Source organism: Cornus florida, unplaced genomic scaffold, assembly GCF_030987335.1.
Source record: "Cornus florida cultivar Cherokee Brave unplaced genomic scaffold, ASM3098733v1 CherokeeBrave_3.0.0_Hap2_Chr01, whole genome shotgun sequence".
NCBI lineage: Eukaryota > Viridiplantae > Streptophyta > Magnoliopsida > Cornales > Cornaceae > Cornus > Cornus florida.
Window position 1 is genome coordinate 109,317,603 of NW_026775571.1, and position 11,735 is coordinate 109,329,337.

General features: G+C 34.2%; 1 protein-coding gene and 1 long non-coding RNA gene across 2 annotated transcripts; both read right to left on the minus strand.

Annotated features, from left to right (window-relative positions):
• Nucleotides 1–3,919: 3,919 nt before the first annotated feature.
• Nucleotides 3,920–4,435, minus strand: LOC132313375 (uncharacterized). Its single transcript, XR_009483421.1, has 3 exons — nucleotides 4,408–4,435; nucleotides 4,085–4,323; nucleotides 3,920–3,979 (listed from the first exon to the last, which is right to left on the minus strand). It is a non-coding gene; the product is annotated as an uncharacterized LOC132313375 (long non-coding RNA).
• Nucleotides 4,436–4,972: 537 nt separating this feature from the next.
• On the minus strand, nucleotides 4,973–8,688 carry LOC132280389 (uncharacterized). Its single transcript, XM_059782435.1, has 4 exons — nucleotides 6,443–8,688; nucleotides 6,042–6,350; nucleotides 5,849–5,936; nucleotides 4,973–5,746 (listed from the first exon to the last, which is right to left on the minus strand). The coding sequence occupies exons 1-4, from the start codon at nucleotides 8,686–8,688 to the stop codon at nucleotides 4,973–4,975; spliced, it is 3,417 nt and encodes a 1,138-aa protein (XP_059638418.1).
• Between the last annotated feature and the right edge of the window lie 3,047 nt (nucleotides 8,689–11,735).

The window sequence follows — 11,735 nt, forward strand, 5'->3', positions numbered from 1 at the left end:
ATATATTGTATTAGGGACGGTCAGACCGTCCCTAATACATTAATTAAATTATATATTTTAATATATTAATGTATTAGGGACGGTCTGATACATTAATTTAATTGTATATTTTAATATATTATTGTATTAGGGACAGTCAGGACCGTCCCTAATACATTATTTGAATTATATATTTTAATATATTAATGTATTAGGGACGGTCAGGACCGTCCCTAATACATTATTTTTAATTATATATTTTAATATATATTGTATTAGGGACGGTCAGACCGTCCCTAATACATTAATTAAATTATATATTTTAATATATTAATGTATTAGGGACGGTCAGACCGTCCCTAATACATTAATTTAATTGTATATTTTAATATATTATTGTATTAGGGACAGTCAGGACCGTCCCTAATACATTATTTGAATTATATATTTTAATATATTAATGTATTAGGGACGGTCAGGACCGTCCCTAATACATTATTTTTAATTATATATTTTAATATATTATTGTATTAGGGACGGTCAGGACCGTCCCTAATACATTATTTTTAATTATAATTATTATATTAAACCGTCTATATATATATATATTGTATGCTTAATTTGTGAATTTAACCATTCCGGATACATACATACAAAACATATACTAAATAGATCCATAATAACATTCAAAAAAATATTACTATCCATAGAATAAAATCAATCCACAATATATATATTCAAGATCCATAAAATATAAAATCTCTAGTTTTCTAAACAAAAACTAAAACCATGTGGTAGCACAAAAAATTATTTCATCCTCTTCAAGATCCATTATTCATTCTGTTGGTGGTTGTGGTGGTGCTTGCTGGTGAGACCATGTTGGTGGCGGCAGCTGATATTGCCATCTTGTTGTTGGTGGCGGCTGCTGAAAATACGAGTCTGCTGGAGGTGGCGGTGGTTGTTGATGCCAATTTGGTGCGGTTTGCTGCTGTTGGGAATCTGATGGAGACTGTTGTTGGTGGAACCATGGTGGCGACTGCTGCTGCTGTTGGAATTGGAGGAACCATGGTGGCGGCTGCTGCTGCTGCTGCTGATATTGGAGGAACCATGGTGGCGGCTGTTGTTGGTACTGCTCAAGCATCTTCTCAAGTTTTTCTATTTTTTCCGCCATTTGTACACTTCTTTCTTCAGCAATTTCGGCCCTTTTCCTAGAAGCCTCATCATATGATGAAGAGGCACGCTGACGCTTTGGAGCCACGAAACCATGTCCGAATCCACGGCAATATCCCTTCCTTATGCCTAGTTGGTTTTGTACTATCTCAACATCATTTATGGATGGACTCGTACCATCAGAATTTTGAGAATTTTGTGCAGCCTTTTCTTTCATTGCATCCTGCAAAATATTTAAGTTCGCTATCAAATTAAAAAAATATGGCATAGGAATAAATCAAGTAATAACAGAAAATGTAATCACACATGCACCAGCACATAAAAATAGAGAGATTAAAGTGATTCGGTTTATAACATGCGCACATACAGTAAACAATGGCATTTCTTGTATGGCATTTCTTGTATTACATGCTGTTTATCAACAAATAGAAAAAAATTTTGTACATTTAAATAAATTTAAGGCTCACTACTGTCGAAATTATTGTTAGAAACTTTGTGGGTAGTTGGTGCACCAGAAAAATATTAGCAAACAAACCATGGGTTTGACAGAGCTAATTTTTTCACAAAAACTCTCCATTATCATTATAATGTGGTCTGATACGAGTTTAACACACAAAAAGTATCCATCACTGCAAAATGGTTGATCAAATCATTAAGGTTCTGGTATTTTAATAGATTAGAATGGAGCCAAAACGCAAGGCACTTTCTATAACTTGCAACTCTAAGGCACTTTCTCAAACATGGTAAATGGCTGCCCATGTTGTCCCCGTTGCAAGTTGTGCGATTCCATCACCCACATAGCCAAATTTGATATGAAAAAGGAGTGATGCATTTTGACATTTAGTAGAAACCAACTATCTCTCCAAAATCCTAATGGTGGGCTCTGGGGCCACAGTGAAGTTCCAATTTTGTTTTTCCAGTCTTTTTGTGCTCTGGAGTTGTTTGGTAAAATAAAAGAATAAGCATAATGTTTTATATTAGCATAACCAAAAAAAAAAAAAAAAAAAGAAGGTATTTGAATGAGTGCATTTGGGAGTCCATGTATTGACCTTATAAATCTGAAAAAGATGAACATCAACCTATATATATTTTTCTAATAAGCTAAAAAAAGCTTTTAGCTCCTCATATGAATATATATATAAAAGCTAAAAAAAGCTTTTAGCGCGTCATATATATATATATATATATATATATATATATATATATATATATACACGTTAATTGAATAATAAACTTAGAATCTCCTATCACTATTAATGATAATAAAGTCAATCATGCAAACACAATATGGTTGGAGACATACGACCTATAAGCTCCAAGAGTCACCAAAATAATTCATCTTTTCTTTAACATTCCTACAAATGGGATTTTATGTTTTTGGTGGATTTTCAAAGTTACAGCCACCCAAACATAATAAAAGAGTACGGATAATTATATATTATATATATGTGCAACCTCACATAAAGCTTATGACATTAAAGTGCTTGCTTCATGGAAAATCACTTCTCACTTTCTGTACATATATATTTAGATAATCATAAAACATAAAAGTGTGTATATATATATATATGTAACAACCACACATAAACCTTATGCATAAAAGGGTTGCTTCATGGAAAATCACCTCACTTTCTCCACACCCCCATACACAAACAGACAGACAGACAGATATATTCATATATATATATAAATGGGTCACTACTTGTTAGAGCAAAGTGAGGCTTCCATTTACAAGCTATTCCATTCTCTCTCTTCTCTCTCCTGCTATAGGTATAATTTTCAGTCACAACCAAGATTGACGAAACCCTAATTAAAATTAATCTTTACTCTAAACAAGTTTTAATTCAAGAAACCCCAATTAATGGACTGATTCATTAATTTTCATGATACATCCAAAGATCTCATGTATGTATTTAGTAGAAGTGGAAATTTTAAAGAATGTGAGTCAAGACAGAGATGGTGAGGGGTTTCTAGACTTGAAGTATCTTGGAGTTATGGAATGTAAGGGGATAGAACATTTATTTGGCATGAGTTGTTATTAAATCTCCAGATTTATACCCTAGATATAAGACACATATTTGAACTATGCAAAACAGATAAATTACAAATCCAACACAATCAATCAATGTGGACAATATTATGAGATCCAAATTTCATAATCTAACATGGTAGCTTATAGTTAACTTACAAAATTCCTCTTAGCTTTCTCATGTGCCCATCCACCTTGTTCCTTAAAATGTGTGTCCTTGTACAAACGAATAGCAGGATCCTCTTCCCTTTCACCGTCCCCATCTTCTTGGCTCTGCCTTTCTTTGAGTTTGACCTATAGTACAAAGTAATAGTGACTATTAGACAAATATATGGTTTAGAACGTAGAATATAAAATAAAAAATTTATAATTATTGTTTCGTATATTACGCACATAATCATCGTAACGTCTGACGAAGGACATTGATCCAGAATAATGTGGAACCTCATTCTTGGAACGATTTTCTTTGTTTTTTGCACTTATTTCCTAAGTAGTAATTCAAACAATATTACAAGTTAGGAAACCTAAATAACTAGTGAATGAAGTTATTATATTAAATAGTAAAAACAAGTAGTTAAGAAATTGAACCTGAAATTTAGGTGACATCCACGTATCACACAATTTTTCCCAAACAGCATTACCAATACCATTGTAAGGATGGCGGCGTGCATTCTCAATCGGAAGATGCTCTTCAAAATGACACTTCAATTTATATCTATATTTCCTCAATGCGCTGGAAATTCCCATATTTACTCGCTTAAAATCAATGTCATTTGCGTATGCATCCACTCCAAAGACCTCCTTTATAATGTAAAATTAAAGTAAGCTATAATTTGTAACCAATTGGACCAGTAATCTCTGATTTTTTTTTAACCAAAACAAGCATTAAATGATGGTTATCATTACCTTCAAATGGTCATAGCAGACCTCTTTCTCAAAATCTGGAACATCCCTCCACGTTTTATACTTTAGAAGGGCTTCGGTATCTCGTGTATTAATGCCAACCTCAGCCGTCCATAATTTGTTATTTAAACCAACAGGTTTAATATAACCCTCTCCAAACTCAACTGGAACTGGCCAATTGTTTTCATTAATTTTGTGCAAGGCTTCATTTTTTGCTCTTCCACGCCCTTTTCGTATCGGACCTGAAAAAAAAATTTATCATCTTAATTAAAGCGTAGGCATTTTACAAAAGAACTTATGGTTAATCAATGATGAAGCATAATTACCTCCACTTGGTTGTGGCCCTGTCTGCTCATTACTACCATCACCTTCCATTCTTTCATTTGTTGAATTCCTATCTTCACCTAATCCACTTGGTTGTGTAGGAGGTGAACTTGTAGATGGTTGCTCAGTTTCAGCCCTGCGGGACCTTAAAACTCTACGCATCGGTTCCTCGGAGGTGTCCATAATTTAGTTTACAAGCTGATATGAAGAATCAAGTGAAATTAAATCAAAATAAACAAGCATATGCAAAATATATTCTGAGTCATCATTTCATATTTACATAATTCCATTGAATAAAAAATTCAATAATTAGAGGCAATATAACTGAATAGATCACATTAAATATAATCATAAACCCAAAAAAAAAAAGTAAATGCTCAAATATAACAATTAATTTAGTCAACCAAATCAAAGCTGCAAATTAATGAAGCACATAAACAATACTTAAAGAGAAATTTAAACAAAAAGTAACTCAAAAGATAAAGCTCGGTAATATAATTCAGCTGGTCACTTAAAGTATTAATCATAAAACAATAAAATGAGGTACATGCTCAAGAATAAAAAGCTTCACATGTCATCCATATCAGTATCATCTTCAGACATTAATTCTGGTTCCTCATCTGAACTATATTGAATGTCAAGAGCTTCATCATTCTCAACATCCCAAAAGTCATCATTAATGGCTGCTTCACCCCTACATTTTTGAATCATTTCAGCATCAAGAGTTTCACCCTCCAAATCGTCCCTGTTCAAAGGGAATGGATCCATGTCCAAGTCCGCTTCAACAACTCCATCCACGATGCTTGGTTCGCTCTCTTGGTATGCCGTAGTGTTGAGCATTTCATCATATACTCCTGTTTCACCCTCTTTTTCAGGTACATCAAACGAGCTTCTACTTGTTATATCTTGAACTACCTCCCGCGTCCCTTGTAATTTATTGTCTTTGACATAGAAGCATTGCAATGCTTGATTTGCTAACACAAACGGCTGATTTTTGTACGCTCTACTGGCTACATTTACACTTGTGAAATAGGTATCTTTATGTACACCGGTACCAATCCTAACGTCGAACCAATCACATTTGAAAAGAAAAATTTTTCTACCCAGAGGATATCTTAACTCAATGATATCTGTTAGGGCACCATAGTAATCTTGGTCTTCTCCTTTCACTAACACGCCACTATTCTGTGTTCGTCGATTTTGCTCCCTTTCCTTAGTATGGAACCTAATCCCATTTACAATACACGCGGAATATCGACTTACTAGACATTGAGGTCCACACGCTAATGAATACAGATCATCACAAGTTGTTTCCTTTTGATGATGACGCATTTCCTTTATCTATTAAAAGAAGTGTAGTGTTAAATAAATGAATGACAGTTCATTTTAATTAAATTAACGAATTTTATTTAATTAAGTACAATAGGTGCATAATGGACTTACTTTTGTTTCGAACCACCTCGAATATTCTTTAGCATGTCTTTGAGAAACATTGCGCGGATTTTCTCTCTCAAGTTCTACCTTGTGTTTTCTAAACAATTACATTATGTTAATGATACAATTGTATACATGTATTAAGAAATACACTATATATTCATAGAAACTGACAAGATATGACATGCAATGAGTTACTTACTCTTCATATGACAAAACATCTTCACAATTCTGTAAAACGTACAATCGGGCCATCTCTATGTCCGCACGGGGCAATATGTCCAAACTTTGTGCTCCTATCGGTCGAACCACTTGCTTTAGATCATAAAATGTGGACCAATTATTGTTGTAGTTCCCCTCACTATTTCTTTCTTCTCTATTGAACCTTGTCTCAATCCCTCCAAGAAATTTTGAACAAAATGTGAGGCACTCATCGTCCACGTAAGCTTCCGCAATGGACCCTTCCGGACGTGCTTTGTTGCGGACGTACAATTTGAGAGTATGCAAAAATCTACATAACCGTTAATCAAACCAATAATATTTAATAACAAACTAATAAAACTTGTTAAAAAAAAATGTTGGTTTACTAAAAATATACAGCACCTTTCAATCGGGTACATCCATCGATATTGTGCAGGGCCTGCGATGATGGCTTCACGCGGCAAATGCAGAGCCAAGTGCACCATAATCTCAAAAAATGACGGAGGAAATATCATCTCTAACTTACTTAGTATAACAACAATGTCCTTTTCCATTGCCTCTAAGACATCCACTTTGACAGTTCGACAACACAATTCCTTGAAGAATAAACCAAGCTCAGCTATTGTGTTACAAATATCTGAATTTAAGAATCCTCGTATAGCAATAGGGAGGAGACGTTGTAAGAGAACGTGTGAATCATGACTTTTCAATCCAGATATCTTACAATTATTAACATTCACACACCGACTTATGTTCGATGCATAGCCATCTGGAAACTTAACTGATTTTAGCCATTCACATAGTTGTCTTTTATTATTCTTTGACAATGTGTAGCGCGCTTGTGGCATCTCAAATTTTTCACCATTACGTCTCAGGTGGAGTTCTTTTCTAATCCCCATTGCTTCTAAATCCAACCGACTTTTGAATGTGTCCTTAGTTTTCCCTTCAATGTCCAATAATGTCCCCAACACACTATCGCATATATTTTTCTCTATATGCATAACATCCAGGTTGTGCCGCAACAAAATGGTCTTCCAGTAAGGTAGTTCAAAGAAAATACTCTTCTTCGTCCAGTTAAGTTCAAATTCCTCACGAGTTCGCTTCTTTTTATTTGGCCCCTTTCCGAAACTAACCTCGGGTATGAGGTTAAGTTGTTCTAGAATATCATCACCCGTCAACTGCTTTGGTGTCCCTTTGTCTTCACTTTTGCCATTAAATTGCTTGTGATGGTTTCTGAAAATGTGATCTAACGATAAAAACATACGACTTCCCAAGTAGCATATCTTACGTCCGTGTTTCAAAAAACAAGAACATGTTTCTTTGTTACAAATCGGACATGCTAGATAACCCTTTGTCATCCATCCAGATACCATCGCATAGGCGGGAAAATCACTAATGGTCCAAATCATTGCCGCATGCATTTTAAAGTTACATTTACTGTACGCGTCATATGTCATCACACCATCCCGCCACAATTCTTTTAACTCTTCAACCAAAGGTTGCATGTACACATCAATATCATTACCAGGCGATGTTGGACCAGGAATAAGCAACGACATAAATATATATGGCTCCTTCATACATATCCAAGGTGGCAAATTGTAAGGCACAATCATCACAGGCCACATACTATACGCATTGCTCATATTTCCAAATGGATTGAATCCATCAGTTGCTAATCCAACACGAACATTACGAGGATCAGCAGCAAACCAACTATGCTTACTATCAAAATCTTCCCAAGCTTTTGAATCAGCTGGATGTCTTAACTCATTTGTCTCCTTCACACGTTTCTCCTTATGCCACCGCATATCTAAGGCTGTATCCTTTGACATAAACAACCGTTGAAGTCTTGATTTCAATGGGAAGTGCCGGAGAACCTTTTGAGGGATTTTCTTACCCTTACCTTCGTGAGGTTTATACCTCGATTCACCACATTGTGGACAATTTTCTTTACTTGCGTTTTCCCTCCAAAATAGAACACAATCATGTTTACATGCATGTATACAATCATATCCGAGACCCAAGTCTCGTAACAAGCTTTTAGTCTCGTAATGAGACTTTGGTAACACATTATTATCGGGAAGCATATCCTTAAATGCATCAAGCATCATGTCAAATGATTTGTTGCTCATTCGGCTTGTAACCTTCACATGGAACAACTTTAATATCGCTGACAACTTAGAGTATTTTTCACAACCTGGCCACAATTCACATTGTGCATCATTTAACAATCTATCAAAGCTTCCTCCTCCAACATCAACTTCAGGCGAATCTTCTTGTTGTGGTGCATTAGTGAAGTTTCCCATTTGTATGTTATCCAACAATTCAAACACATTATCTACATTTCCATCTTCATCGTGGACATTTTCCCTACTGACATTAGCATCAATATTAACATTATTGTTGCTTTGACGAGCCTCCCCGTGATATATCCAATTGGTATACCCCTTGTCCATCCCATTTCTCAAGAGATGCTGCTTAACTTCTTCAATTTGATGATAAGTCCTATTTTTGCAACGACGACATGGACATCGGGACCTACCGTCTACTTCTGCATGACGCCTAGCCACATCAATGAAGTCATGTATGCCATCAAAATACTTTACACTTCCCCTAGTGTGATGATGAATCCAAGACTTATCCATGTAACTGCTTAAATGTACACAAAAAAAATAAAAAAAAATAAAAAAAATAGAAAAAAAAGAACATATATCCATCAAGAGTTAATAAAGGATATATATATATATATATGTGTGTGTGTGTGTGTGTGTGTATGTATATAAGTGTGTGGAGCCCATCATGGAAGGAACAATGAATGAGTGTAAGAACCGTCTTATCATTTCTTTAAAAAAGAACCAAAAAAAAAAAAAAAAAAAGAGTGAAATACAGTTAAAGAAAATTGAAAGACATAGTAATTAAGAAATGGAGTTTCTTCATACTCTGTTGGTTCACTGCCATGGTCACATGGCATTAGTATTATAGACACTGGTAGGTATAATTTCCTAGATCTATCTTCTGACCCAATGAAAAGAGGATGATAGAGGAAGATTTAGATGCACTTTAGATGTTTCAGGTGTATGCAGGTTGTATAGACATAGATGTCTTTCTGGATATTCATGAAATTGGGGAACCCTTAACTCTAATTAGAGATGAGGGTGTTAAAGAAATGGAGGTGTAGATCTTGGAAGTTGTGTAGATGATAAGGGTTTCCAGAATGGGAGCGCACATAATAGAATTTCCCTGCAATTCTATTGGTTTTTTTGGTAATTGAAATTTGTTAAAGTATTTTTTCGCTGTATTTTTATTTTTATTTGGTTAACTGTTTCATTATTAATTTGAGTTCATGTAATAACATTAGATGGATATAAAATGAGTGATGGAATGGAGATTTAAATCTTTATTCAATATGAATATATGATTGATTCTATTCTAGGTTGTATAACAGTGGAAAAGAGTAATCATGTCATTTTTTGTTTTGTTTTTACTTCTTCAGTTTCAATGACATCTTCTCTGGCAACCTCTCCTAATATTTCTGAGAAATTAATGGTCATTTGAAGGCTTGGGATGAAAAGAAGGTGGAGTAACTCCATCACAGAAATGTTTCCTTCCTTTCCTTGTCGGCATGCCAAACTTGTAAATTTTGATTCTACTTATTCCCCATTAAATATTTAGTCTTATTTATATTGTATCTTTTTTGGAGGCTTGAGAAGGGATTCATCAGCTCCAAATATTCAAATTTGGGGCAGTAGTTAGCAAATTGTTTATAGCCTTCTCACCATGGCTTTGGGTAAGTCTTAAGATAATTAATTTCTAATTTGTTTATGGTATACTGTAGACAAATACGGTTTTGGTTTACTGTAGTCAGTCTAATTTGTTTAATTCAAAACTTGTTAAACAATGGGCGAAAAAGACTTCTACCACTGCACTACAAACTGACTTAAAAGCTTCTACAACATTGCAAGATTACAATTCAAACAATGGAAAAAATCTGGAGTAAATAGGAGAAGAGCAGAAGCAAAAAAAAAAAAATAATAATAATAATATAAAGGACAGCAACTTCTTATTCTTCTGCAAACGCTAGCCCGGTCCAATTTAGTTTTATCTCTCCCTGTTTAAGCTATGTTTTTCTTCCTATCTCCCTGCTCAATCTCTTGAACTAGGCACATCGTCAAAATCAGAAAATATGGTTGTTGAAACAGAGTTTGTTGAAAATTTGTAGTGATAAATCCTATTTAAACTCCATTAATCCAACCATAAAATCAGAAAGAAAGAAAAAAAAATTAATAGCTCAGTTAAAATTTGGTGAAACATGACCAAGAAATCTGAAACTTAAAAGCTCTTGGGTTGATCAAAGCTGGCCCAAGTTTTTAAAAATTCAGTTTTCAAATTTGGTCCAAATGTGAATGACTAATTTAAGCCAAAGATAAAATTGGCTTTTGAATTCCAAAATAAAACCCTTTGTGACGGGTAATCTACATAATGTTATTAATCATTGCAACGAAAAAATAAATTATCTTTCTGCGAATTGTAATTAAACAATCAACCATATAACGAAATTTTCAAAATAAAAATCCAATTCTGCCAGCCACGAAAACAAACTTGAAGATCAAATCATTTGTTTTTCCTTTATTTCAATTTCTCATTTTCAAACTGTGGGGGCATGAGCAATAAAACTTTTCAGCTCAATCACTTTCTCTGTTTTTACTTTCCCAATCTCAATGTAAGAACAAACAGAAAGCCTATTTCAACTATATCTCAAGAAATATATAAGGAACACATAACAAAATATATAAGGAACACATCACAGAATATATAAGGGTTTAGATTACCTCCTGATTCTGATAGCTGGCCTCCTCCAAGCCCGAGATTCTCTTCGAAACACCAAAGAATCACTTCTGCAAACCCGATCATCACAAGGAAAGAAGTCATCAAACAAAAGATAGAGCAAGGATAGAAGCAACATGGAACACTTAACACTAGTCTGGTGTTTCGTAGTCTGACTCAAAAATTTGAGTCATTAGGTGGTGCTAATAATACATAACTCATTTATACCCATTAATATAATATGGAACACTTAACACTAGTCTACCACATTTGCAAGACATTAACAACTTTAAATGCTAAGACTTCAGACAAACACTATTACAATGTTATAGTAAATATTTATTTTTTAATTTGACAAAAAGATTACACACCTATTTATCTTCACGGTCTAGATTAAAGTCCCCAAATGGACACATTGATGTGTAAGTGTATTTTTCTTCTCAATAAAATAAATGTTATATAACAGAATATTCAATGGTGTTCACAATCTAATACAGGGTAATTTTTTTTTTTTTTTTTTTTGGGGCAAGGTAAATAGAATTGAATTAAAAAGATGGGAACTACTATACAACCATTTAATGACTTCCATTGTGTTGACGATGCCACATTTCCTTGGGGGGGTTGGGTTAGATGAGGAAACTTGGGTGAGTATTGGTCAAAACCACTAGGACTAAAAAGGCTCAAACCCATTACAGCTGGATGTTCACATCCCAAATAATTTTATTATTATATTCATGTATATAACACATGCAATTGCCGACTGCCGACACACCACTGTGTATCCTTACGCTTAAATATATATTTTTGATGTGTTTGGGAGTATAAGATTGAAGTTTTGGAATTAAAATTAATAAAATTAGAGAAAAGT

Bases quoted from the DNA above. Each gene is read 5' to 3' on its own strand.
- LOC132280389 (XM_059782435.1), bottom strand. From the start codon at position 8,688: ATGGATAAGTCTTGGATTCATCATCACACTAGGGGAAGTGTAAAGTAT. The intron at 5,937-6,041 runs GTAAGTAACTCA...GTAATTGTTTAG, and splicing joins GATGTTTTGTCATATGAAGA to AAAACACAAGGTAGAACTTG. The intron at 5,747-5,848 runs GTAAGTCCATTA...TTCTTTTAATAG, and splicing joins CGAGGTGGTTCGAAACAAAA to ATAAAGGAAATGCGTCATCA.